This window comes from Mus musculus, chromosome 18, assembly GCF_000001635.26.
Source record: "Mus musculus strain C57BL/6J chromosome 18, GRCm38.p6 C57BL/6J".
In the NCBI taxonomy this organism is placed as follows: domain Eukaryota; kingdom Metazoa; phylum Chordata; class Mammalia; order Rodentia; family Muridae; genus Mus; species Mus musculus.
Genome location: NC_000084.6, coordinates 77,756,323 through 77,783,202, shown reverse-complemented (window position 1 = coordinate 77,783,202; position 26,880 = coordinate 77,756,323). Strand labels below are relative to the sequence as shown.

The 26,880-nt window shown below is 45.4% G+C and overlaps 2 protein-coding genes and 1 long non-coding RNA gene across 9 annotated transcripts; 1 reads left to right on the top strand and 2 right to left on the bottom strand.

Annotated features, from left to right (window-relative positions):
* Positions 1-333: 333 nt before the first annotated feature.
* On the bottom strand, positions 334-9,435 carry Atp5a1 (ATP synthase, H+ transporting, mitochondrial F1 complex, alpha subunit 1). Its single transcript, NM_007505.2, has 12 exons — positions 9,093-9,435; positions 7,348-7,426; positions 5,515-5,684; positions 4,568-4,741; positions 4,305-4,471; positions 3,976-4,124; positions 3,225-3,376; positions 2,900-3,124; positions 2,111-2,218; positions 1,847-1,991; positions 1,254-1,404; positions 334-902 (listed from the first exon to the last, which is right to left on the bottom strand). Exons 1-12 carry the CDS (start codon positions 9,150-9,152, stop codon positions 821-823), a joined length of 1,662 nt encoding a protein of 553 aa, NP_031531.1. The 5' UTR covers positions 9,153-9,435; the 3' UTR covers positions 334-820.
* Positions 9,318-25,926, top strand: Haus1 (HAUS augmin-like complex, subunit 1). 6 transcript variants are annotated; one of them, NM_001357533.1, is made up of 12 exons: positions 9,582-10,855; positions 10,946-11,373; positions 13,478-13,520; positions 14,702-14,859; positions 16,165-16,339; positions 18,995-19,130; positions 21,087-21,221; positions 22,173-22,296; positions 22,670-22,735; positions 23,695-23,766; positions 24,686-24,733; positions 25,450-25,926. In NM_001357533.1, the coding sequence occupies exons 4-12, from the start codon at positions 14,785-14,787 to the stop codon at positions 25,498-25,500; spliced, it is 882 nt and encodes a 293-aa protein (NP_001344462.1). In that variant the 5' UTR covers positions 9,582-10,855; positions 10,946-11,373; positions 13,478-13,520; positions 14,702-14,784; the 3' UTR covers positions 25,501-25,926. The 6 variants fall into 6 exon arrangements, with proteins under 6 accessions (NP_001344460.1, NP_001344461.1, NP_001344462.1 ...); NM_001357531.1 differs by lacking the exons at positions 9,582-10,855; positions 10,946-11,373 and adding an exon at positions 9,318-9,445 and having other exon boundaries at positions 14,706-14,859; XM_030250449.1 differs by lacking the exon at positions 9,582-10,855 and having other exon boundaries at positions 11,298-11,373; positions 14,706-14,859; positions 25,450-25,636.
* Gm52331 lies at positions 12,992-15,021 on the bottom strand. 2 transcript variants are annotated; one of them, XR_003952567.1, is made up of 3 exons: positions 14,992-15,021; positions 13,882-13,995; positions 12,992-13,202 (listed from the first exon to the last, which is right to left on the bottom strand). It is a non-coding gene; the product is annotated as a predicted gene, 52331 (long non-coding RNA). The 2 variants fall into 2 exon arrangements; XR_003952568.1 differs by having other exon boundaries at positions 14,966-15,013.
* Positions 25,927-26,880: the final 954 nt, after the last annotated feature.

The window sequence follows — 26,880 nt, the reverse complement described above, 5'->3', positions numbered from 1 at the left end:
AGCTTCAGCATTCTAAGTTTTAGCCAGGCTGGGTTATGAAACCCAGTCTCAAAAATAAAAGCCCTCGCACAACCATGAGGCCAATGTAGTCTCCAATACCATGTAACAACATTAGAAAAATGTGGGTCATAACAGATTTTAGACATGGTCTCATTTATCTCAGGCTGGCCTTACATTTTCTATGTGGTTGGTAACAACCTTGACTGCCTGATCCTCCTTCCTTGGTTCTCAAAGAGATGAGGAATCCTAGTGTGCATCCCTCGAAAGCTGATGTGACTCTGGGGATCAAGACTAGAGCTTCATGGGCGCCAGGGACTCATCAACCAAGACACATTTCCGGAGCAGAGTTCTCTTTTTAATCAATCACAAAGTACTTCCGAATTTCATAGTGGACAGCTTTGAATTATCTATCCATGCTGACTGCACCAGCAAGAACAGGGTAAGAGAGCAATTTGCCAGCTATGGCAGACAGACTGCTACAAGAATAGCCTAGGCTAGCCATTGCTGAGGTCACACAGTAAGCTCTGTCTTACAAAACTAACTTATGGAACTCAACATGAAGTCGTGCTTTAAATAAAAACCTGCATTAAATTCCCGGTGGAAGGAGGGTACTGTCATACAGGCTGGCTGTCCTCTGACCACCACACAAATCCTGGTACACACCTGAGCCCACCCCCACACAAACTAGCACACAGTATGGAACTTTTATTCATGTGATTTCTGTACATCAGGAATACAAGAGTAACCCTTTACAAATGGTGCTGATTTTACCAGAATAAATGACAAAACCAAAGCAGTATCTGGTGACAGTGACAGGGCTTTATGGTTCAAACCCAGCCAAGAAGTTTGTTACAATCTCTTTGAGCTTTGCGTCTGACTGTTCTGAGATTTTCCCATCAGACCTGTTTGGAAATAGAAACAAAAGAGTAAATGACTCGTTTGGAAATAGAAACAAAAGAGTAAATGACTCGTGCAAATGACCCGAGTAAAGATTCAATGACAAGGCTAACCTACAGGGAACTGTTAAACTTTCCTAAACATGGTAGGTAGTTTACACCTGTGATCCTAGCACTTGGGAGGCTGAGACAGGACTGCCAAATACTGAGAACACTCAGGCTACATAGTGAATGCCAAGACCAGGCAGGGCTAGTATGCAGCAAGACCAGATTCCAACCCAACCCCCACCTCCAGGGAAAGCAAGACTACGATAAAAATGCACTAGTCACAATAAAGGCCACCAACTCCATTTATACCTGATATTGCCCAAGAGGGACTGGTGCTGGCTGATAACGTGAGACAAGAAAGCATTCTCAAACTTTGTGATCTTGCTGGGCTCCAGTTTGTCAAGATAACCCCGTACACCCGCATAGATAACAGCCACCTGTTCTTCAATAGCCATGGGAGCTGCAAACAAACAAATCATCAAATAAATGATTTAAATGCCATTTTACCATAGTCACAGATTTTCCCTCCTAATACTAAACACTGTCCTATGAGCCACCCCTTCTGACATTCTGAACCTACAATTCCACTACCACTCTTTCCCATCCTCCCGAAAAAACGGAATCGTGACCTTTGGGTACAGCCTATAAGCACTGCTTATGCCCTGGCAGTGTTACACAGCATTTGTGGTGTAATTTGTCACAAAATAAAAATATCATTTTTTTAGCTAAGATAAAAAGCATGCCAATATTCTTTTAAATTCCACATTTATACATAAAGAGGCATTAAATATATTTCTGGTCACTAATTTCAACACTTCATTCAAATGGTGGTACAGGCTACATTAATGGTACAGCACAGACCCTAATTACAGCAGGAACCTGACCAAATGAAAACAACTCACAGTACTGTCCTTGCTTTAGCAACTCGGTCAGACGCACACCACGACTCAAGAGCTGTTGAGTGGCAGCGTCCAAATCAGAACCAAACTGGGCAAACGCAGCCACCTCCCGGTACTGAGCCAACTCCAGCTTCATGGTACCTGCCACCTGAGCACACAAGTTAGTGTCACCATGACTTAATGCCACACAACAGTATAAGACAAAGGTCCTACATTTAAGATTTTAAGCTAGTAACAAACTCCTGTGTCAAAGAGAGGAAAACTTACCTGCTTCATGGCTCTGGTTTGGGCAGCAGATCCGACACGGGACACAGACAAACCCACATTAATGGCAGGGCGGATGCCTTTATAGAACAATTCTGTTTCCAAGAAGATCTACAATCCAAGCATACGGACATTAGTAAGCTTAATCTTTTCCCCCAAATTTAAGTCACTGTGCCAAAAACTGAAACCAGTAACTTGAGTAAGATTGCTAAGTGACTTTTCAGAAATACGTGAATCTCAGCACTCAGAGGCAGGAGGACCACTGCAAATTCAAAGCTAGTCTCAGCTACATGCAATCCCTGGCCAGTCTAGACTACACCAAGTCCCAATCTCAACAAACTACAACAAGGTAGTAATATAACTTCTCAAATATGCTTTAAAGTTACCTAGGGCTAGAAAATAATGAGTGTATATAAACCAAAAGATGCCCCGGCGGGTGCAGAGGACACATGCTTTAATCTTAACCCTTAGGAGGCGGACACAACAAAGCTGGACGGTCTAAGCCATGCTCAGCTACATGGATAGTAAGACTAGCCCATCACCCCAGACCTGGAGTTACAGATGGTTATGAGCAGTCAAATGGGTGCTGGGATCCAAACCCTGGTCCTCCACAGAGCAGCAAGTGCTCTCAGCCACCGAGGCGTCTCTATAGACCCTATTCTCTTCAGTTCTAGGTTTATCGTGTTCCATAAGAACGTAAAGGCAATTTACAAATAAGTTCATGCTTGTTAGTCTCAACTAGTGCCTTAGAATAATCAATCATTTTTACACTAATTTTAGTCAATCTAATACCTGTCCGTCAGTGATGGAAATAACATTTGTTGGAATGTAAGCGGACACATCACCAGCCTGTGTTTCAATGACTGGTAAGGCAGTCAAAGAGCCACCACCAAAGGAATCGTTCATCTTGGCTGCTCTCTCCAGCAGGCGGGAGTGTAGGTAGAACACATCACCAGGATAGGCCTCACGACCAGGGGGTCGGCGGAGCAACAGAGACATCTGGCGGTAAGCGACAGCCTGTGGTACAGAATGTGATAAAATCCACCTGTTAAACAAGGTGCGTCTGTTAATTTCCACTAAGATGCAAGTACACAGGTTATAAAAGACATCCTTTGACCTGCTTGGATAGATCGTCATAGATGATCAAAGCGTGCTTGCCGTTGTCTCTAAAGTACTCTCCCATGGAGCAGCCGGAGTAGGGAGCCAAGTACTGAAGCGGGGCAGCGTCAGAGGCAGTGGCTGACACCACGATGGTGTACTTCATGGCATCTGAGGAGAAAAAGTTACAGTCACAAAGGTACCTAGACAGATTTTAAACTAAAGGTTACGACACAAAATTGTCCACCACCCTCATTCTATTCATGAATTGAGAGAGGGGGCTTCGGGGTACTGGAGCTTGCTATGTAAGCCTGCCTCAATCCCTGGAACCCACAGAGAAGTGAAAGGAGAGAATGCAGTTGGTAGACACAGCCTAACAAGGTCAAGGTCCCAGGTTTGATCCTAGCACCAAATAAACTAAGAATGGAGTTATCTTTCTGATTCTAGGAGGTGGAGACAGAGGAGCCAAAGTTCCAGGTTATCCTTAGCTATATAACAAATCCAATGCCAACCAGGGACAGACAGACAGACACACTACACTCCTCCTCACACCCTGTGAAATATTCAAGCCAGGCATGGTCGCACACACTTCTAGTTCCCCAACCAGGAAGTAGAAGCAAGAGATTGTTTAAGGTCAGCCAGAGCTGCTTGAGACCTCATCTTAAAAAAACAAATCCAGGGGCCAGCTGATTGAAGAGCATCGGCCTTGGTTAGGCAGAGGCTGTTCCAAGATTATCTATAGAGGCCAGGGGACCAGAGCTCTCTAGTACCCGCATCCGTCAGTCTCTTCACCAGCTGAGCCACAGTGGACCGCTTCTGACCAATCGCGACGTAGATGCAGTACAGCTTCTTCTTCTCGTCGGTCCCATCGTTGAAACGTTTCTGGTTGATGATTGTGTCAATGGCAATCGATGTTTTCCTTTAAGAGAGGCAAAAATGTCACTAAATGCAGGATCCCCAAGCACAGTTGTGCTATACCACTGTTAATTTTCACCTGCTTCTGCCTCATTACAACCACAGCATTCACCATCCCAAGATGCATAATTATTTACTAGCAATCCATGTTAGTTAGAACTTTTAACAGATTTTGAGTCATTACCCAGTCTGTCTGTCACCAATAATCAGCTCACGCTGACCCCGGCCAATGGGCACCAGGCTATCCACAGCCTTGATGCCGGTCTGCATCGGCTCCCGCACAGAGATTCGGGGGATAATTCCAGGGGCTTTCAGGCCCACTCGTCTGCGGGTCTTGGAACCAATTGGACCCTATAAAAATATCAAGAATTAAAAATGAATCAAAGGAACCCTCAGAGCGATTAGCTGTGATGTCGGCCACGAGAGCACCCATAAGCAGTAACCCACCTTTCCATCAATAGCATTACCGAGGGCGTCAACCACACGGCCCAACAGCTCCTCGCCAACGGGGACATCCACGATGGCGCCTGTCCTCTTCACAACGTCTCCTTCTTTAATTAGCTTGTCATTCCCAAACACGACAACTCCAACATTGTCGGGTTCCAAGTTCAGGGACATACCCTGCACAAAGGATAAAGGACAATGAGACCGGTGGGACAATATCACACGGCAGCACACCACACTGTTGCCTTCTCCCTGCTCTGCTCCTCTGGTTAAGACTTCATGGACTAGCTAAGAGTGGGTGCCTGACCCGAGATGACCAGAGGCAGGAGACCCTCCAGGCTGTCCTGACCGCCACACTGCACACTGGAGCGCAGCCCCCAACCTCCCCAAGCATCTGCGGAACTCACAGCTACACACTGCCTCCCTGTCAGTGATGGATCTGTTCTTTCTTCAGGTTGTTTTATTTATTTACATTCCAAATGCTGCTCCCCTCCCCAGCCCCCCCTCCAGAAGCTCTTCGCCCCATTCCCCCATTTGCCTGAGAGGATGCTCCCACCTCCCCCTTCTCTAGAGCATCAAGTCTCAACAGGATGAGGCAGGTTATTTGTACTGGGAAAAGAACTTAGTTCATGTACACAAACACTTTTGCCAAGTCTCCACAGCTACAAAGGAACTGATAGGGACTCGCTGAAATTTATGCAAATGTTTGCTAAACTTTCAATTTTGGTGCCTCGGGCTACAACTTATTTATCAGCACATGAGGGGAAGAGAGACAATGGAACTTGGCTTAGTCAAACTCTTTCTAGCTTACTCTCTTTACAACCTATAATAGAGAAGAAATGAGGCAAAATGAGACTTAAATGCTTTAACTCTTGACAAGCTCTGAATTACTAAATGAGAGAGCAAAGCTACAGATCCTGAAATAGCAAACCTCCCACTTTATAATTTACCTTTAAGCCTGAAGAGAATTCCACCATCTCCTCTGCTTGAACATTCCTCAGCCCGTGCACTCGCGCAATACCATCACCAATGCTTAACACACGCCCAGTCTCCTCCAGGTCAACAGACGTGTCAGCTCCCAGAATCCTCTCCTCGAGAATGGAGGACATCTCAGCTGTGCCTGAGAGGACAACGCAATTTAAACAATCAGGTCCCCAACAAGCAGTTTCATGAAAATAATCAAAATCATCCTAAAACATAAAATGAGTTGTTTTGGTAGATATCTTGGTGCTGGAGAGATGGTTCACTGGTTAAAAGTGTGAGTGTGAGTGTGCGCCACCGCAGCCACTGCCCCTGCGGAGGGTCTGGATCCGGTTCCCATCACGCACATGACAGCTCACAACTGATGAACTTCAGTTCCAGGGATCTGAGACCCACCATGGGTACCAGACAAGCAGGCAGAACATTCACTCATATGCATAAGTAAAAACAAATATATATATTTTTTTGGTTTTTCGAAACAGGGTCTCTCTGTATAGCCCTGGCTGTCCTGGAACTCACTTTGTAGACCAGGCTGGCCTAAAACTCAGAAACCCGCCTGCCTCTGCCTCCTGAGTGCTGGGATTAAAGGCAAGTGCCACCACACCCGGCTACAAATACATTTTTATAGCTGTTTGCTGATCACTGTCAAAATTATTGAAAACTCAAAGTGATTAAAGGGAAAAACTTCACTGGGTAGACAATAATGTTAACTGATAAAAGGAAATATTACTGTGCCCTAACGTTTTATCTTCTTTTCTCACTTAATTTCTAAAGAATCTCTGCACATATGTTAGAATCTGATTTCCTGGCTAAACTTTAGAAACATTTTAAAATAAAGCGTGTATTTAAAAAGCAATGGGAGCAGCAGAATTGCAAGCTCATCTGGAAAATGTTCACCCCTAACAGCCCAACCTTCATCCCCAAAATCCACCAGGTGGAAGAGCAGCCCCTCCAACGCTCTCTGAGCTCAACCAATGCCTTGAGGCATGCACCGGCACACACACCCAGCATGCACCCGCTCCGCCCCTCCCCTCCCCTCCCCTTAATAAAATGCAACAGAACCAACAGCTACTGAGATGTTCTCAGCCATCTGCAAGCCTGCAAGCCTGGTAAACAGAGTTCCAGCCCCAAGACCCACAAGGTAGGAGAGAACTGGCTCCTGAAGGCTGTCCTCCGACCTCCACGGCCGCGGCTCGGACACACAAAGTTATAAAATGTCCCCTTTAAAGAACCTAAGTACCAGTGCTAATATTACTATGTAAATACACTATGTATACATTTAACCGTTACTTTAAAATTCCTAGCGCATAGCCGGGCACACTGCTCAGTAGTATTTGCCTATAAAGCCCCGGGTTCCATCCCCAGCACCTCTAAAAGAAAAGGAGGAAAAGCCCTCCAGCACATCTCCAAAGAAACTCCCCACCACCGTGACCTTTCAACAGTGTCCTTTATGTCTGTCTGGCTCCTCACTAACCTACTGCACCTCGAGGTCTAACAGGCGCTACTGTCTTTGAAAAAGCCTATCAGTAAAAACTAGTTCATTTTCTTATAATTTTACATAAGGCTTATAAGGAGAGAGGGTGCCTAGTGTATTGTTTTCATTCAAAAGAAATCATTAGAAACCATACTACATAACAGAGAAATACAAACAACAGTTTCATTAGACAAAAGGATCTATCAAGACGAAGCATTTTAAATGATATGCTGTGGCTAAAAACAAAAAACAAGTTTCTGTAGCAACATTTTAAAAAGAGAAACATTTAAGGCGGGGCAGGAATCTCCCCTCTTAAAAACTGACTTACCAGTCTTCTGAAGTCGAGTGTTAGAGGCATGGAGATTTCTTGCACCAACAAAGGATGACCCCAAAGCATTTTTGGAGACCTAGTACAAAAACATTCTTTCACCAATCTGATTGTTTAGAAAGCACTCCTCACACATAAGCTATGCTCGTGAGTGCACACTTAAGTAAATGCATGTGTGTGTGTGTGCGCACGTGCAGGGCACACTCACACACACACAGTCTTCATAACCTGGGTGTGGTGGTGGTGGTGGTGGTGCGTGCCTGCCTGTAATCCTAGCATTCAGGAGGCAAAGGCAGGAGATCCCCTGGAATTTCAAGGCACGCTGGTTAACACAGCAAGTTCCAGGCCAGCCAGAACTGCACAGAAGGACCCTGTCTCAAAATCAACAACACAAGCCGCAAAACCTCCATAAACGGAGAAGCTTAACTTTGGACTTATGCTGATCAGACTAAATTTTGCTAAAAAGTTGGTGACTTAATTACACAGGAAAGAATGATACATGCATCTATTATTGCAACTACTAAGATACAGCTGTTAAAATCATTCCCTTAAAGACATCTCGGTAATACTATGTTGATGTTATTTCTCACCTGAGTTGTAGAAAATCTCAGAAAGATAACTACCTAACGGGGGTGAGTCTCAGTGTAGCTCCAATTTTTCTTTCTTAAAGGGGCAGATAAGTATTGGGTGAGCATATTAATGCCGTGGTTAGGTTAGAAAATGACATCGATTTGTCATTGCCTTGAACAAATCTAGCAGCAAAGTGGAACCAGAGCCCCTGGAATTTTTCTTTCTACTTCCAATGCTGTGATTGGCCACTCTGAACTCTGAATCAGCTAATTTTTAATAGGAACCGATACAAATCTTTTCTTAAAATACCTTTTTCTTTCTTTTTTTTTTTCCCTAACAGAAAACCAAGATGTTACCAACCAGTATTTTGTTAGGGAAGCAGGGTAGCAGTAGATTTCGCCTTTTAAATTCGATTGTCTTTATAATGAAAAGGTATTTATAAAGGATTCAAAGGCCATCTTTTTTTTTTTTTTTTTTTTTTTTTTAAGAATTAGTCTCAACGTCCTGGGAGATCATGAGGTGGACAACTCAAGGGCAAAAATCTTTTAAAGTGTCAAACACCAGGTTTTGTGCCTAATGCAGGCCATTTACAAATACGCCATCGTCGTCCACAGTTTAAGCCACAGACACTGCTTCTGCGCCTCACGATGTTGTCACGACCTTTCCCGGGGTCAGCTCCAAATGGGTAAACCATCCCACAATGCAAGAGTCACTTTCATTTATTCCTTTCCCTTGGATTGACCTCGGAGCAGAGGTGAACTGCTCCGGCCTGTTGACCTTCACACAATGTCAGGCTCGCCTCCTCCTCCTCCTCCGGCACAAGACGGCTGACAGCTCCTCTGACCTTCAGCAGAGCCGGACCCCAGGACAAGCTTCCGGGCAGGCCAGACGAGCAGGGCACACACCCTGACCTTCACCTCCAGGCCCGCTCTCACCCCAAGCCCAGATCCCTCCTAGAGCCCCCTTGCTCAGCCACGCCGAGGTCCCAGACCCCCGCCCCGCCGCGCGCGCCCCGAAGGCCCGCAGCAAAGCCCCTCGGCCGTCCGCGCTGCTCCGCAGCCACGGTGCAAGATGGCGCCGTCCGCCCCTGCCCCGCGCTGCACCGCTCCGGCTCCGCTCCGCAGAGACCTGAGATCTCCGCTCCCGCGCCAGCCTGCCTAGGCCCCGGTGCTCACCAGTCCCGCCCGTCGAGGGAGGGCACGGGCCACGGCCGCGGCGACGCGCACAGACAGCATCCTTGCAGCTTCTCGGAGAGACCGTCTGCAGCCGCAGCCTCCGGACGACTGGCACAAAATGGCCGAGCGCAAAGGAAGGTCAAGGCAGCCAGCCCGCCTGACCCGGAAGTACCGCCCCTCTCCTGCTCCTCCGGACGCAAATCTTTTTTTTTTTTTTCTATAACTTTTTCTTTTTCTTTTTTAAGTTTAGAACTAAAAATGAACGAATACATTGTTTCCAGCCTCCTCCCTGGTACTCAACATTTTAATTTTTGGTCTTTTTGAATCGACCTTGTGGTTGCCCGGGAGACCACGTGAGTAGCAGAACCAGAGGAGACGCGTCCCTGAACGTCACCTGCCTGGGGCGGGCTGCCTAGACTAAGAGCTAGGTTAATCGTGCTGGTGGGGTTTCACCGCAGTGCTGTGGCAGGCCGGGGTAGCTCTTGCACAGTGCAGCCACCCAGAGGGTTTTAGTCCTCAGGTCCTGGGAACTATCCGAAATTACTGAAATAATAATAATTAGTAGTAGTAGTAGTGTATGCGTGGTGTGCATGTATATGTACCAAGGCATGCTTGTGGAGCACTGAGAGCAGTCGTCTGTGTCCTTCCACCTTATGTGGATCCTGAGAAACAGACTCTGGTCAAACACATTATCCACTGGCCACCTTGCTGGCCCCTCATTCGCATTTTTAATAAATATGCAAGTCTTTTTTTGAATTAAAAGGTTTTATTTTATTATGTATTTGTGTGTGTTTGTTTGCATGAATCTCTATGCACCACGTTTGCCTGGTGACCTCATTAAAGCTGAAGATCATTGGGAACTGGAGTTATATTGTGTTAGCTACCATGTGGGTGCTGGGAATCAAACCTGGGTCCTCGAGTGCTCTTAACCTTTGATCCATCTTCGAAGCCCAAATACCTAAATCCTATAAGGGATTTGATAGCACAAACGAGAGAGTTGAAGTTCTTTTGAGGTTCACTCTAAGAGAATCTTTTCAGGGAAGCTGGGCCTGATGTTTCAGGTCTGTAGTCCCAGCTACCCCGATAGGGAGGCTAAAGGATGAAAATTAACAAATTCAAGGCCACCTTGGTAAGAACAAGATCTTGTCAGTCAACTAACCAATCAGTAAAGGGGCTAAAACCAAATCTCTGTAGTACAGTATCTGCTTAGGGTGCAGACAGCCTTTGGTACAGTCCCCAGTTTTGTTTTGTGGTTTTGGGTTTTTGTTGTTGTTGTTGTTGTTTTAGGGGGTGGGCAATGGGAAGAATCCTGTGTAAATTAAACAGGTTCAAAAATTCTAATCATCACAAGGAGTTTGACTAGAATGGTTGACAACCCTACAGAGAATGATCCAAAATCTAAAAGCACCGCTCTAAATTCAGATAAGGCTCAAACCGTCTTCTGCCAACAGCTACTTTTGTGACTCTGGGGATTCTGTTAAGCTTTCTCTTTTGGAGTAAAACATCTCTCTCTCTCTCTCTCTCTCTCTCTCTCTCTCTCTCTCTCTCTCTCTCTGAAAAACACACACACCCCAAATACATGCAATAATAATTAAAATCACTATTGGTGTTAATGATTTTTTTGCTTATTTGTTTTGGTTGTTATTGTTGTTGCTTGTGGGTTTGTTTGTTTGTTTCTTTGTTTGTTTTTGAGATAAAGTCTCACCCTGTGGTCCAGGCTTGCCAATCCTCCAGCTCCAGCCTTCTGAATGCTGGGATTGCAGGTATGAGCCACCATATCTGGCTAAGTTGACATTCTTAAAGTCCTTATTGCAAGCACCTCTTCTGATGTTCATTTTCCTCTAAATAAACAGTGATGTGACAGCCATAGCAACTGACTCCTGACCAGCCAGCTGTTGGTCTCTTTCTGGCTGCACTGGCTGCTTTGAATGAAAGGACTATCAATCGAAAACCTACCATCCAGACTGCCCTTGTGTCAGCACCATCAGTGTGGGGGAAAAGGAAAACCACACAAGAGCCACCTGTGTTGGTAGACACATGTAATCCCCACGCCCCTGAGCTGGAGTTTGACTAGAAGGCCATCATTCTTTTTTTGTTTGTTTGTTCTTGTTTTTGTTTTTTCGAGACAGGGTTTCTCTGTGTAGCCCTGGCTGTCCTGGAACTCACTCTGTAAACCAGGCTGGCCTCAAACTCAGAAATCTGCCTGCTCCGACTCCCAAGTGCTGGGATTACAGGCGTGCACCACCACTGCCCAGTGAAGGCCATCATTCTTGACTACATGGTGAGTTTCCATTCTGAGGAAACTGCTCCACAGTACCGCTGATCAGCTAGGGAGGAGTCAGGACAGAAAGAAAAGGGCAGCAGCTGGAGAAAGATTTCTGTACAAGAACTGGGCATTTCTATACTCAGAGGGTTAAGGATGGATCCCCATACCCAAGACCTCTAACACCAGAGGCCACCCCTGCTCCCCCTGCCTACTGCTACCCAAGACCTCTAACACCAGAGGCCACCCCTGCTCCCCCTGCCTACTGCTACCCAAGACCTCTAACACCAGAGGCCACCCCTGCTCCCCCTGCCTACTGCTACCCAAGACCTCTAACACCAGAGGCCACCCCTGCTCCCCCTGCCTACTGCTACCCAAGACCTCTAACACCAGAGGCCACCCCTGCTCCCCCTGCCTACTGCTACCCAAGACCTCTAACACCAGAGGCCACCCCTGCTCCCCCCTGCCTACTGCTACCCAAGACCTCTAACACCAGAGGCCACCCCTGCTCCCCCCTGCCTACTGCTACCCAAGACCTCTAACACCAGAGGCCACCCCTGCTCCCCCTGCCTACTGCTGCTGTTTGCTGCTGTCAAGCTGAATTCTGGGGTTGTACCAGCTTCCCTGAACATTTACTTCTTAGTCAGGCTTGATATGCCTTAGGCTTGAGAGATGTTTGAAACAGAATAAGGAAAAATTAGGTACACGGACCTTCAATCCAAGCATTTGGGAGGTGGAAAGAAACAAGAATATCAAGAGTTTACAGTTCTCTTCAGTTCCATACTAAGTTTGAGGCCAGCCTGAGATGAGAGAGAGAGAGAGAGAGAGAGAGAGAGAGAGAGAGGACTCAGTAGGTAAACCGCTTGACAGTAAGTACAATGATCCAAGTTTGCTTCCCAGTACACATATGGTACACAGCTGAATTTCAGTGCTGAGGAAGCAGGAACAGGCAAGTTCCTGTGGCTCTCACTGGCCAAGCAGCCACATTCATTGGCCAGCTCCAGGTCCTGGTGAGAGACCTTGTCTCAAAGAACATGGTAGGCATCGCCTGAGGGATGATAACTGAGGTTAGCTGTGGTGGTTTCCATAGGTTTGGCCCCCATAAACTCATGTGTTTGAATGCTTAGCCCACAGGGAGTGGCACTATTAGGAAAGGTAGCCATGTTCAAGTAGGCGTGGCCTCGTTACAGGAAATGTGTCACTGTGGGGGAGGGCTTTGATGTCTCCTGTGCCTACACTCCAATCCAGTGTGGAATCAGAGTCTCCTCCTGCCTACCTTCAGGTCAAGGAGTAGAGCTCTCCTCCAGCACCAAGTCTGCCTGCATGCTACCATGCTTCCAGCCATGATGATAATAGACTATAAATATCTGAAACTTTAAATGGGTTCATGTAGGCTGCGGGTGGCTTACAACAAGCCCCAAGTAAATGTTTTCCTTCGTAAGAGTTGCCTTGGTCATGTGTCTCTTCAGAACAACAAAACCCTAACTAAGACATTGACATCTGGGGCTGGAGAGATGGCTCACTGGTTAGGAGCACTAGCTGCTCTTCCAGTGGTCCTGAGTTCGATTCCCAGTGGCTCACAACCACCCATAATGAGATTTGATGCCCTCTTCTGGTGTGCAGGTATACAGTATACATGCAGATATACTTAAATAAATAAAACAAAACAAAACAAAACAAAAGACAATGACCTCAGTCCTCCACTTGCCCACGGGCACCTATTTGCCCATGGACGTGAACCTCCACATACTCACACGGGTGCACACACAAAGGAGAAGGAGAAGGATGTAGCTCAGTGATAAAATGCTTTTCTATCATCGACGAGGCCCTAGGTTCAGTCTCCAGCACTGAAAAGAAAACATAAAGATGTCACAAGAAAGCTAGCAGTGGTAGCGCACGCCTTTAATCCCAGCACTTGGGAGGCAGAGGGAGGCAGATTTCTGAGTTTGAGGCCAGCCTGGTCTACAGAGTGAGTTCCAGGACAGCCAGGGCTACACAGAGAAAACCTGCCTTGAAAAACAACAACAACAAAAAAGAAAGAAAAAGATGTCACAAGATACAGTGCTGGCTTTGAGAAATCCTTATTCTATTGACTTATTGGTTGTCTTGTTTTGTTTCATAGAGATGATGGGAACTGAACCTAGGGCCTCTGGCATCCTTGAAAGGTACTCTCTGCCCTCTGTCTCCAACCCTCTCTTTACTTCTTCTGAGAAAAGGATCATGCTTAAGTTGCTCAGGGAAGCCTTGACATATCTAGCCGAGGCAGATCTTGAATTTTCTCTTTTACTTTGAGACAGTGTTTAGCGGTGTAGCCCAGGCTTGCTTCAACCCCACAACCCTCCTTTCTTAGCCTGTGATGAATTACAGACCTGTGCCACTATGCCCAGTGACTTCATCATTTTAAATATGCATCCATACAACTTAGGCAATGATACCACAATTTCATATAAAGTCACATATACTAGGAAGTTGGATGGAAGATGCTTCTTTGGGCTATCTGCTTCACTAGTCCCATAGTATACTTACTATAGGTGCTTCCACGAGGCCGCGTAGGGAGTGAGAGTCCCTAGCGGAGCCAGACACGATGGTCAACTTCCAGCTCTACTACCTCATCGGAGCCAAGTCATTTAGTCTGTTAGCCTGTGTGGGTTGATGTAAACAGGTAAAACAGCAAACTGGGCATCGCTGTATACATGTAAACAATTTCTCATACTGTTACATGCAGAGTGCTAGAAGGAAGACAGAACTCTAGAGATGGCAAGAATTGAATGAGAAGAAGGGCTAAGCAGCAGAGACAGCTCAACAGAGAGATGCTGTTAACCGTCTTTATTTTTATTTATTTATTTATTTATTTGAGACAAGATTTCACTATGTAGCCTATTAACCACTTAAAACATATTCGCCAAACGCTGAACATAGTAGGTAAAGCCTGTAGTGCCAGCATGACAGGAGACAATAGGAGGAAGAGATGGAATACCAGGTGTTCAAAGTCATTCACTGATACAGAGCAACTCTGAGGCCAGCTTGGGCTGCCTGAGAAACCCCAATCTGAATAATAAGCAACTAAGTGGGGCTGGGGAGATGGCTCAACGGGAAAGGTGCTTGCTTTCAAAGCTTCATCTCAAGTTTGATCCCAGAGATCCAGGTGATGGGAGGAGAGAATCTATTCCTGAAAGTTGTGCTTTGACACCCGCACCCAACCCAGACACAAAATTTAAAACATAATAGAAATTTAAATCAATAAGTCTTAAGGACATTTAAATCCTTGATAGCAGAAACCAATGTCAAGATTCCTGTAGTGCCTAACTAGGGTAGAACAAAAAGTTAATTTTGTTTTGTCTTTGAGATAGAATCTTATATCCTGGTTGGCCTGGAGGTTGTACTTGAAGATGGCTTTAAATTGCTGGTCATCCTGACTCCACCTCCCAAATGCCGGAATTACAAATGCGTGCTATCAAATACAGTATACCTGGGATATCCAACCCAGGACTTCCTGAATGTCAGGTAAGCAGTCTAACAATTCCTAGTTATGAACTCCAACCCCTGAGAGTTTTTGAGTGTGGTTGTTTTAGACACTCTTATATATACCTCAAGATGACACAGAACTTACAGTGTCACTATATAATGGAGGCTGACCTTGAACTCTTGGCAATCTTCCTGTCTCAGCCTTCCTAGTGCAGGTATTACAAGCATGTGCCACCATGTCCAGAAAGGAAATTATTAGATTTATGCAATCGGTGTAGAAGCAACACTATCTGCTGACTAAAAACTGAAAGCTGCAGATATTTTTTTAAGACAACTTGATTCAAGCGAGAATTATAAGAAATAAAAAATAAACAGATTGTTTCTAGCAGCGTTTCTCACTTTGATGATTATAACACAGAGAGGACTCCAGCCAGAAATGCGGCAAAGCCAGGCCTGCAGAGCAGGAGCCTTATGACAGCCCTGTCCCAGGGTTTCATTGACCTGAAATCAGTAAAAACCACAACTCCCAGAATCCCCGGCCCCGAGGGGCGTGCCCAACGGCGAGGGGGCGGGGCCCTGAGCCAGGGACGTTCCCCGCGAGGCTTTGAGATTGAGGTGGCGGGAGCGGCGGCTATGGCTGCGCCGGAGGAGAAAGCATTGCAGGTGACATCCGGAGCTGGGTCGGGCACCCGCTTATTCCCTCCCGGAGCCACGTATCGGCTAACCACCGGCCGCTGCTGTTTTTTTGTCCGGGTTCCACGGTGCGGTCGCGACCGAGACCCTTTGCGGGCCCGGAGTCCCTGAAGAGGCCGTGCCCTCCCTCCCTTCTCCGGGTCTCCCAGCCTGGCCTTGTGGAGCCCCTGGCTTCAGGCTGGCCGATTCCTATCACAAACCCCACCTTGCAGCCCAGCCTCGACCATTCGCTGCTGCTTCAGTAATAGAATGTAAACACTTGAGCTGCAGCCCGACTCCGGGCGACTCCTAGCACGGCAGGGGTTTAGAAAGTGTTGGGGACGACTAACTTTTCAGATCGCGGGAGGAATTATCCAATCTGTCACGCTTTCACATTTCATTTGTTAAGATCTGCCGAGTGAGGCAGGGTTTTGTTTTTTTGTTTTTGTAATTGTTGATTGCCTGGCTCTTGCTAGGGCTGCATTTGCAGCTTTGGGAAAGAGTGATGCTCTTTGATAATGTCGATTTTTCATTTGCCTCCTCGCTTTCTGACAAATCAGGATGTGAAGTAGGACTCCAGAATAATCACAGAAAACGTTTAGGGTGCTGTAGAGCACCCCTTTGTAAGATTCCGTTCTGCCATCCTAACAAGGCTTACCTTTTAATGGTTAGGTCGCTGAGTGGTTGAAAAAGGTATTTGGAGACCATCCCATCCCACAATATGAGATGAACTCACGGACGACAGAAATTTTATATCACCTTTCAGAACGCAACAGGGTCCGGGACAGGGACATCAGCCTGGTAATAGAGGACTTAAAACAGAAAGCAAGTGAATATGAATCCGAAGGTGAGTTAAGTCTAGAGCTTTGGAAGGGTGGTAGAGGCAAACTACATTTTGTACAGAATTAGTGTAGACTACTTATTGATTATTATAATTTTTTTTGACAAATTGGCTTCTGCTCTGTTATTGTAACTTCAAAATTAGGAGTTTCACTATTGTATGTCTTCTTAAAACTAACAGTTACATTTGCATGGGTGGGGGTTGGGAGAGGAATGCCTTTAACCCCAGCACTTCAGAGACAGGAGGATAGCTGTGAGTTCAAGGTCTTGAGATCCTGTCTCAAAACAAAACAAGAGCTTCTTAGCCTAACACAAAAGATTCTAGTAGTTCTTTCCCGTACATAGCTTGCCGGACACCAGAGGGGGCAGCCAGGAGGCGTGTGAGACTGGACAGACCACCATGGGTCATGTATCATGCAATGGTTTTAAAATGTCCTGGTAGAAGTGCAAGTGCAAGTTTACAGTCCCAGCATTCAGAAGGCAGAGGCAGGAGATTGCAGTGTCAGCGTGGGTCACATAGCAAAACTGTCTCAGAAAGGTGTTCCCCCTTCTTTGTTGGTCATGTGTGGTCCGGCTCCTCTGGGACACCCCTTCTTTTCGAACCCCTCCCACCCTAGGGCTCTTTCTCACTTTTCCATATTCTATTTAAACAAACAACCCCACCACGTCTGAGGATGACAGCACACCAAGCAGAAACTGACATCTATTTGCCATATGCTTAACCAAGTGGAGACATTTGGTATATATATATATATTTTTTTTTTAAAGTTAGATTTATGTGTGCGAGGGTTTTGCCAGCACCTATGTATGTGTACCCTGTGGGTGTCCTGTGTTTGTAGAGGTCAGAAGAGGCTGTTGGATCCCCGGGAGCTGGAGTTAAGTGTGATTGTAAGCCACCATGTCAGTGCTGGAAACTGCACCAAGAGCAAATGCTCTCTCTAGCTGGGCACAGTGACACAGGCCCTTCATCCCAGCACTGGGGAAGCTGAGAGAGGTGCATCTCTCTGAGTTCAAGTTCATCCTGGTCTAGATAGAGAATTCCAGGACAACTAGGGCTTCCTAGAGAGACCTTGTTTCAAAAACAACAACATCCAGAAACCTGAACACCTCTCCAGACCGGATATGATGTTTTGAATATACTGCAGTTATATTTAATTCTAACACATACATACTTTTTCCTGTAGTCTTCTTAAATTAGCATTAACTGTGTTTGGTGTGCCTTGTTTTGTTTTGTCTGTGTAGCCCTGGCTATCCTAGCTCTATAGACTAGGCTGGCCTCTCACTCATGTTGATCTGCCTGCCTCTGCCTCACAAGTGCTGGAATTAAAGGCGTGCAACACCACTGCCTGGCCTGGTGTGCCATCTACAATATTCCCACAATCAGAGTAAGGCGATTCCATCACAAGAACCTACCATGTTTCCTCCTTTTATGTGGATTCATATGTATGTATATGTGTGTGTGTATGGGTTTATGGGTTTTGTAAGAATATTTCCAGAAATTTTTTTTTTTTTACTATTTTATTCATTTTTAGATTTTATTTCATGTGTCTGGGTGTTTTCCCTGCATGTAAGTCTGTGTCATGTGCTTGCAGTTCCCTCAGAGGCCAAAAGAAGGTGTCATATCCCTTCCATGAACATGTCAGAAATCAGACCCAGGTCCTCTGCCTTCCAAGCGCTGGGATTAAAGGCATGCACCACCACTGCCCCATCTAAAGAACATATTTTAATCATATCCATCCCATTACCCCTTCTTACCCCCACATGCCTTGCAGATCTCTTTCTTTTTTAATTTTATTTATTTTTTAAAGATTTATCTATTTATTTATGTACATGAGTACACTGTAACTGTCTTCAGGCACACCAGAAGGCATCAGATCCCATTGCAGATGGTTGTGAGCCACCATGTGGTTTCTGGGAATTGAACTCAGGACCTCTGGAAGAGTAGTCAGCGCTCTTAACGGCTAAGCCATCTCTCCAGCCCTACCTCCCAGATCTCTTATCATTAAATTTTTATTATATTTTATTTGTGTGTGCATGTGTGCGCACATGTGCTCACTCATAGATCATGCATTTTAAAATTGCATTTATTTTATGGATATGGTGGTATGCATCCTCAGAACCAGCCCTCCGAAGACAGGAGCAGGCAGATCTCTGAGTTCAAGGCCTTCCTGGTCCACGTCGTGAATCTAGACTTACCAGGCTGCACAGTGAGACCTGTTTTTGTTTTTGTTTTAATCTACTGCTTTTGATGGGTGAGCATGAGGAAGTCAGAGGGCGACTTGCAGGAGTCAGCTCTGTGTTCCACCGTGTGGGTCCTGGAACTGAACAGGTTAGTTCCCAACCCCCGAATTGGATGCTTCCCAACTGCCTCTTCACTCCAACTCCAGGGGATCCTACGCCTCTGGTCTCCACGGGCACCTGCACTCAAAGTGCACATGGCCATACACAAGCCTCCTGGGACTCTCTATAGACCTGGGTAGCCTTAAAATCAGAGGTCTGCCTGCCTCTGCCTCTGCCTCTGGAGTTCTGGGATTAAAGGCTTGCACCACCATGCCTAGCTCAAAATAAATCTCAAACAAAACGAAACAAAACATAATGAAAGTTTTAAAAAACAAAAGGGACAAAACATCTGAGACACCATGAAATTCCTGTATCATTTCAGCCAAACGTCTTGAAGACTTTCTCATGGAGAGTGTGAATTTTTCACCTGCCAATCTGTCTAAGTCTGGTTCCCGGTTTCTGAATGCACTGGTAGACAGTGCAATTGCCCTGGAAATAAAAGATACTTCACTAGCAAGGTAATTATTGTGATGGTTTTGGTCTGTGTTGCCATAGGAGGCTATTCTGCCCGGCCTTGACCTAAGAGTCTTTTGGTTCTCACAGTAAATCTGCATAGAAAATTAGCAGTGAATACAAGAATGCAGAAGTAGGTTGGTTGGTTGGTTTGGGGGGAGGTTTTTGTTGTTGCTGGTTTGTATGCTAAATTCTGGCTAGCTCAGAAATACCATAGGAGGGTGGTGTCTTAGTCAGGGTTTCTATTCCTGCACAAACATCATGACCAAGAAGCAGTTGGGGAGGAAAGGGTTTATTCAGCTTACATTTCCACATTGCTTGTTCATCAGCAAGGAAGTCAGGACTGGAACTCAAGCAGGTCAGAAAGAAGGAGCTGATGCAGAGGCCATGGAGGGATGTTACTTACTGGCTTGCTTCCCCTGGCTTGCTCAGCCTGCTCTCTTATAGAACCAAGATTACCAGCCCAGAGATGGTCCCACCCACAAGGGGCCTCTCCCCCTTGATCACTATTTGAGAAAATGCCTTACAGTTGGATCTCCTGCAACTGGAATTTCCCCAACTGAAGCTCCTTTCTCTGTGATAACTCCAGCTGTGTCAAGTTGACACAAAACCAGCCAGTACAGGTGGTCATGGGTTGTATAAGAAAGCTCAATGAGCCAGAGAGATGGAGTCAGGAAGTAGAGTTTATTGTTTCTGTATGAGTTCCTGCCCTGACGTCGGTCAGTGATGTATTGTGACCTGCAAGAATAAGATGAAAGAAACACTTTCCTATGTGGCCTTTGGTCTTGGTGCTCATCACAACACGAGAAAGCAGACTAGGCCAGCTGGAGACTGGGTGTGTGGGTATGTACAAGAAGTCCAATAGCCAGGAGGTGGAGGCAGAAGACTGGAAGGTCAGGGTCATCGTCCTTAGCTTCTTAGCAAGCTGGAGGCCGGTGTGGTGTGGACTGTGTGAGAGCCCACCCCCAACAAGCAAACAGGAACAGTTGCAGGTTAAAAGATCTGGTTGAACATGGTAAATTTTGGTCATAGACAACACCGAGTAAGTTAAGGACCCTTGTTGTTTGAGATAGACATCTCGCCTATATAATTGTGTGGTTCTTCCACCCGTCCTCAGAGGAATTTAAAGCTCAGGGAGAGAAGGTTTGGGGCCCCTAGGTAAATCTTGGCTCCAAAGGTCATATGACTACTGTTGGTGCTCATGTCTTACCTAGGACTATTACTGCAGCTTACCACGATCAGAAAGTATGTACGTGTGTTGTGCATAACTGACAGGGGTAGACTTTGGGATTTATATAATGCTTGAAGAGTGGTGGTGTAAGAATATATAGACTACATAGCAGCAGGGTAGACCAAAGCCGTTCTGCAGACACCAAGTATAACGTGTGTGTGTGTGTGTGTGTGTGTGTGTGTGTGTACATACACACTAGGGAAGCAGAGATGTCTAGGGAGGTAGACATGGCCTTCCAAGACAGTTTGTATTTAGGTTAGTCAAGTGAGAGAGAAGGGCAATCCGGAGACTATTACCATGGTAACAGCTGCACTGTAAGACTAAAGATGCTGTACCTGGCAAGCATAGACAGAAGGTGTGAATTCAGGACGGCTAAACCTTACCTGAGTATTTGGGGTTTTTTTGTATGTTTGATTTTTAGGGTTTTTGTTTGTTTTATTTCGTTAAAATATGGTCTTACCATGTATCCCTGGTTAGCCTGGAAGTCACCACTCACCATGTAAACTCTCAGAGATCTGCCTGCCTCTGCCTCCTGGTCCTGGGAATAAAGGTGTTCCTTGCCATACCCAGCCTTACCTAAATTTTGAAGGGAAAATGGACGTTTTGTCGGCTAAAGGGCATTTCAGGCCATGGGCACAGCCTGCGACAGTCGTATACATGGACAGAGCGGCAGGATCATGTAAACTCTGTAGAGAAGATCATTTTTAGGGTGACCAAGCCCCTCTTTCAGCTTCATCCCCGCAGTGAATGATTTGACGTCTGACCTTTTTCGTACCAAATCCAAAAGCGAAGAAATGAAGCTTGAACTGGGAAAACTTGAAAAGAACCTGACGGCAACGCTGGTGTTAGAAAAATGTCTACGAGAGTGAGTTGAAATGTTGGCATTTTTGAGCTATCAAGAGCTTAGTGGGACATTGTCAAGTGGGGCATGGTAGCACCAGCCCACAGTGCCAGCTATGGGAAGACTGGGGCAGCAGCCCAAGGCCAGGGCCACCTGAGCGACTCAGGAGGTGCTTGGCTACTTACTCTCCCATTTGCTTTAGGCAGTTTATCACCCTCATAATGATTCTTGCAATATTAAAAATATGGAGATTGGTAATTTTCAAAAGTTTTAACCCACAAACTACCACCTCAAGTCCATATTTTGGTATGCCTTTTTAGTACAGCTTTAATGACCCTCTTTGATGCTGTGAGCCTTTAGATTCTACTCGCCCCAGAGATTAGAGCCAGAGGTTAGCATTTATGTAAATGCAGAATAACTTGGTGACATACAAATATATTCAAAAAATAATGAAGATATAATTGTCAGACACTGTATCAGGTCACAGTAAAGAGGTCTTTATGATCTTGTTTCAAACTGGCTTTAGGATATAATAAATCACTTTTTTGAATAGCAGTTTTAGCTTACCCAAGAATAATTGTTGGGGGCTGGAGAGATGGCTCAGCGGTTCTTAATGAAGGTCCGAGTACAAATCCCAGCAACCACATGGTGGCTTACAGCCATCTGTAATGACATCTGACGCCCTCTAGTGGGGTGTCTGAAGACAGCTACAGTGTTCTTACATATAAATAATAAATTTAAAAGTCTAATAAAAAAGAATAATTGTTATAGGTTGAAATTAATGTTATTTTATGTGCATTGAGAAAAGTCTCACGTGGCCCAAGATGTAAAACTCGTGGTATAACAATAGCTGGCAAGTAGGCTGTCTGTACTGGCTAAGCCAGACTTAACTCCCAAAACAGGGAACTGACTTCCTTGTGTTTTAAATAATCATTTGCTGAGAAGAAGTATGTGCTTTCATTTTGCTTTTGGAAGAGATCTCAAGAAAGCAGAGCTGCAACTGTCTGCAGAAAAGGCCAAGGTTGACAGTCGCCTTCAGAATATGGACTTCCTAAAAGCGAAGGCAGCGGAGTTCCGGTTTGGAATCAAAGCTGCAGAGGTGCGTATGAAGCGCTGTGGGGAGCCTTTGGAGCTTTGGAGCCTTTCAGACCTTTGTCCTCACCGTAGGAAGCATTAGCGGCCCTCTCTGCAGACCAGGGAGCTACGCGGAAGGTCTGGAACCTGCCCAAGTTTCCTCACCTAGTGAGCAGCAGCTCCAGGTTCGAAGCCGGGCATGGAAACCCGTCTGCCAGCACCGTCTTCTCCCCACATCTGACTGTAGAAAGGACTCAGGGCTAGCGTAGACTAGCTTAGATGCATGCGTGCTCCTTAATTTGTGATCTGTACCTATTCTTTATTACATATTGAAAAAAGTTTCATGATGGCTACCTTCAAATGATCCTTCATCTGAACTCTCCTTCCTCACATTGCAGGAGCAACTTTCAGCCAGAGGCATGGATGCGTCTCTGTCTCATCGGTCACTAGCGGCACTTTCAGAGGTAAGCTTCCCATATTAGCCTGTCTTCTGCTGCTGTAACAGAATACCATAGATTGGATAATTTAGTTAGATGCTCAACAGTTAAGAGCACTGGCTGTTCTCTTATAGGGAAGTAGGGTTCAATCCTAACACCCACATGGCAGCTTGCAACTGTCAAAAACTCCAGTTGCAGGCAGGCGTGGTGGCGCACACTTTTAATCCCAGCACTCGGAAGGCAGAGGCAGGCGGATTTCTGAGTTCGAGGCCAGCCTGGTCTACAAAGTGAGTTCCAGGACAGCCAGGGCTACACAGAGAAACCCTGTCTTGAAAAACAAAACAACAACAACAAAAAAAAAAAACCCCTTGTTTCACCAGGCTTGGCTGCACATACCTTTTCCTCCTGAACCGTCTTGCTCGCCGCTGTAGTCCTGTAGTAAATGAGATGGACCGTAGCGTTCTTATTTTAAACACTCTGGAAAGGGATTTCTTCTATTAGAAATGAGTGATCTACTTGAAGCTCTTTGATTTTTTTTTTAAGATTTATTTACTTATTTTACATATATAAGAGTGTTCTATCTGCCTGTACACCTGCATCAGAACTCATTATAGATGGTTGTGACCCACCATGCGGTTATCAAGGATTGAACTCAGGACCTCTGGAAGAGCAGCCATTGCTCTTAACTGCTGGGCCATCTCTCCAGCCCAGTTTTTTGTTGTTGTTGTTTAGCCACCACCGCCCGGCCTTTTTTTTTTTCCCAGCCCAGTTTTTTGATTCTTTATTTAAAACACCTGCAGGTTGACAAGTGCCTCTCAGTGACAGATTGCTTGTCAACCTTCAGGAAGCTATAGGCTCCATCATTAGCACCACAAATAAATAACTCCCTAAATAGTAATGCTTCGTTGCATTTTATTTCAATAATGAGCACGGGTTAGTTGTTGGTGGGTATTTCTGTTACCGTATAACTCTCTTTGCATTTCTAGAAACTCTCGGAGTTAAAAGAGCAGACTATACCCCTGAAGAAGAAGTTGGAGTCCTATTTAGATTTAATGCCGGTAATTGTTGCTATGGGATTTCTTGGAGTCCTGTTTTCTAATTGTTCTCTAAAGACACTAAACTATCAAAATAGTGGGTTTGTGTTCAAGGATTTAAAATCCGTGGCAGAATTGAGAGTGGTGACTCACACTTGTCATTGAGCACTCGGAAGGCCGGAGTGGAAGGGTCCCTGCTTTCTTGGATAACTTAGGCTACAGAATGAAATTGTGTGTCAGAAAACCAAAAGAATAAAGAAAGGAAAAAAGACAGCGGCAGGCTTGGCCTGGCGGCCCACATCTATAACCCCAGCTCTTGGGAGGTGGAGGATTTTGAACTCAAGACCAGTTTGGACTACATAGTAAGACCCTGTCTTGTTACGATTATGTATTTATCTTGGGTGTGCGGGCCATAGCACACAAGGAGACCTGCAGAACAAGTTTCAGGACAGCCAGGGCAACACAGAAAAATCCAGTCTTGGAAAAAAAGATCCAGCTGTAAGGCAATTTCTTAATTAGTGATTGATGGGGGAGGGACTGGTGCATGTGGGTGGGGTGAACGCTGGGCTGGTGTGTTTGGGTTCGGTAAGAAAGCAGGCTGAGCAGGAAAGCCATGGGGAGTAAGCTGCACTCCTTCATAGTCTCTGCCTCCAGGTTTCTGCCCTGTTTGAGTTCTGGTCCTGACTTCCTTAAATGATAAAAAGCCATATGGAAGTATAAACCAAAAAAACCCTCCTCCCCAACTTGATTGTGGTCATAGTGTTTTATCACAGCAAAAGAACCCCAGACTAAAACAAGGCAGTGACTTCAAAGCCTCAGCTGCCGTGGCCTCTTCCTCCTGATGTTCCGGAGCCTCCCTCCATAGCCCCAGCAGATCCGAGCAAGAGCCGTGTGAGACTTCTCATAAACCGTGACGCTTTCCTTGTTTGTTTTTCTTTATAAGAGTCCATCTCTTGCTCAACTGAAAATTGAAGAGGCAAAGAGAGAATTAGTAAGTACTTCTCATTTTCCTTACTTCATTTTCCCCCTTTGAAATTAGCAGTTACTCAACTGAGATACTAAGACTTCTTTTTTTTTTTTTTTTTCCATTTTTTATTAGGTATTTAACTCATTTACATTTCCAATGCTATACCAAAAGTCCCCCATATCCACCCACCCCCGATACTAAGACTTCTAAGCTGTGTTGAGTGATGAGGTCCAACTGCTTGGGAGTACAGTGTACACACTGTCTCAAAAAACAACGAACAAACAAACAAAAAAAGTAAGACAAAACAATAAGAACAAACAAACAAAAAACCTCAGTAGGCCAAGGCAGGATGGGTGCAGGTCTGAGGCTAGCTAAAGCTGCATATGGAGATTCTTACAAACTACACATAAACAAAACTACACACATGAACATACGCACAAGGACCGGCAGTGCAGCTCAGTGGTAGAGAGGGCTTGCCTGGCATATAAGTTCCTCAGACACACATGTCCACGTACATGTGCATACAGTCAACACCAAGGGATGGTGATAGAGTTCAGTAGCCAAAGGCTTGACTAGCGTAAATGAGTTCCCCAGTTTGGTTCCTGGTACCACAAAAAAGAAACAAATAAATAAAAGGTTTGCCTTAATGCTTTCTTTCTCTACTTCTCTTATTTAATTTTCAGTAGAGGTTGATGCCGTCTCTTCCATGTCTTTATTTCTGGCTTGTTTTCTTCCTCTAGGACGCCATAGAGGCTGAACTTACCAAGAAAGTAGACATGATGGGCCTGTGAGGACAGCCATGTAGACGTGGTCAGGGGAAGGAGGTGACTGTTCTTAGAGATGATGATGTCTCTATTAGTAAAACAACAGGGTTCGCTTCTGCCTTTAAACTTTGTGGCCTGAATACAGTTTGCATATGAAAAGGCATTTCTTGTTATCTGTTGCTCACGGTACACCTCAAGGGTTACCTGCTACTTACTGAACACCTCACAGTTAAGAATCTTTCCATAAGTGGGTAGGGGGGCTGGTGAGATGGCTCAGTGGGTAAGAGCACCCGACTGCTCTTCCGAAGGTCCAGAGTTCAAATCCCAGCAACCACATGGTGGCTCACAACCATCCCCAACAAGATCTGACTCCCTCTTCTGGTGTGTCTGAAGACAGCTTCAGTGTACTTACATATAATAATAAATAAATCTTTAAAAAAAAAAAAAAAAAAAAATAAGTGGGTAGGGGCTGGGGAAATGGCTATGAGTTTTAGAGTGCTTTTTGCTCTTGCTGAAGACCCGGGTTCTATTCTCAGTGCCCATATGGTGGCTTGAAAGCATCCCTGACTCCTTCCAGGGAATCTGACACCCTCTTCTACCATCTGCAAGCACCAGGCACACATGTGGTACACAGACGTATGTACAGGCAAGACGCTCATATACATAAAAAAAAATTTTTTTAATTGACAAAAATGAATCCTTCAGTAGTTTCCTTAGGTGACCACCATGACAGTTCTTCAGACTCACAAGCTACATCAGTGGACAGTTTCTGTGGTTCCAGTTTTTCTACCTGTTTCCTTCTCTAGGGCTTACTGACCTGTCTTCAAAAGTTTATACGTTTACCTCATGAAAAAAGTAGATTTTAAGCCAGTGGCAGAAAGAGGAATAATGAAGCAAGCATACGGTGCTAAATTTATATTTCATGCCTTATATTAGTATAACCAAAAAACAAAAAAAACAAAAAACCAAAGACCAATATAAAAAATAAAAAATAAAGATGTTGACCTGGGAGTGCAACTCAGTTGATAGAAGCTCCATGATCCATCTCTAGCCCAGCGTGGTACACGTGCCAACTTGACACAAGCTGGAGTCATTCCTGGATCGCTCTGGCCTGTAGGCAGTTCTGTAGGGCATTTTCAGAATGAATGATTGATGTGAGAGGGCCCTCGCCACTGTGGGTCAGGCCACCCCTGGCCACGTGGGGCCAGGTTGTATAAAAATGCAGGTTGAGCAAGCTAGTAAACAACATATCTCCATGCTCTCTGCTTCAGCTTCTGCCTCCAAGTTTCTGCTTAGTTCCTGTCGTGACATCCCTCAGTGATGGACTGAAAGCTTTATAAGATGTATGAACCAGGCCTCTTAGAATGTCTAGCATGGGGCTGGAGAGATGGCTCACTGGTTAAGAGC

Bases quoted from the DNA above. Each gene is read 5' to 3' on its own strand.
- Atp5a1 (NM_007505.2), bottom strand. From the start codon at position 9,152: ATGCTGTCTGTGCGCGTCGCCGCGGCCGTGGCCCGTGCCCTCCCTCGA. The intron at 3,377-3,975 runs GTACTAGAGAGC...TTTTCTCCTCAG, and splicing joins GAAGAGACTGACGGATGCGG to ATGCCATGAAGTACACCATC. The intron at 1,992-2,110 runs GTAAGTTTTCCT...TTGTGTGCTCAG, and splicing joins AAACCAGAGCCATGAAGCAG to GTGGCAGGTACCATGAAGCT.
- Haus1 (NM_001357532.1), top strand. From the start codon at position 14,785: ATGCCGGAATTACAAATGCGTGCTATCAAATACAGTATACCTGGGATA. The intron at 21,222-22,172 runs GTGAGTTGAAAT...TGCTTTTGGAAG, and splicing joins TTAGAAAAATGTCTACGAGA to AGATCTCAAGAAAGCAGAGC. The intron at 22,297-22,669 runs GTGCGTATGAAG...CTCACATTGCAG, and splicing joins TTGGAATCAAAGCTGCAGAG to GAGCAACTTTCAGCCAGAGG.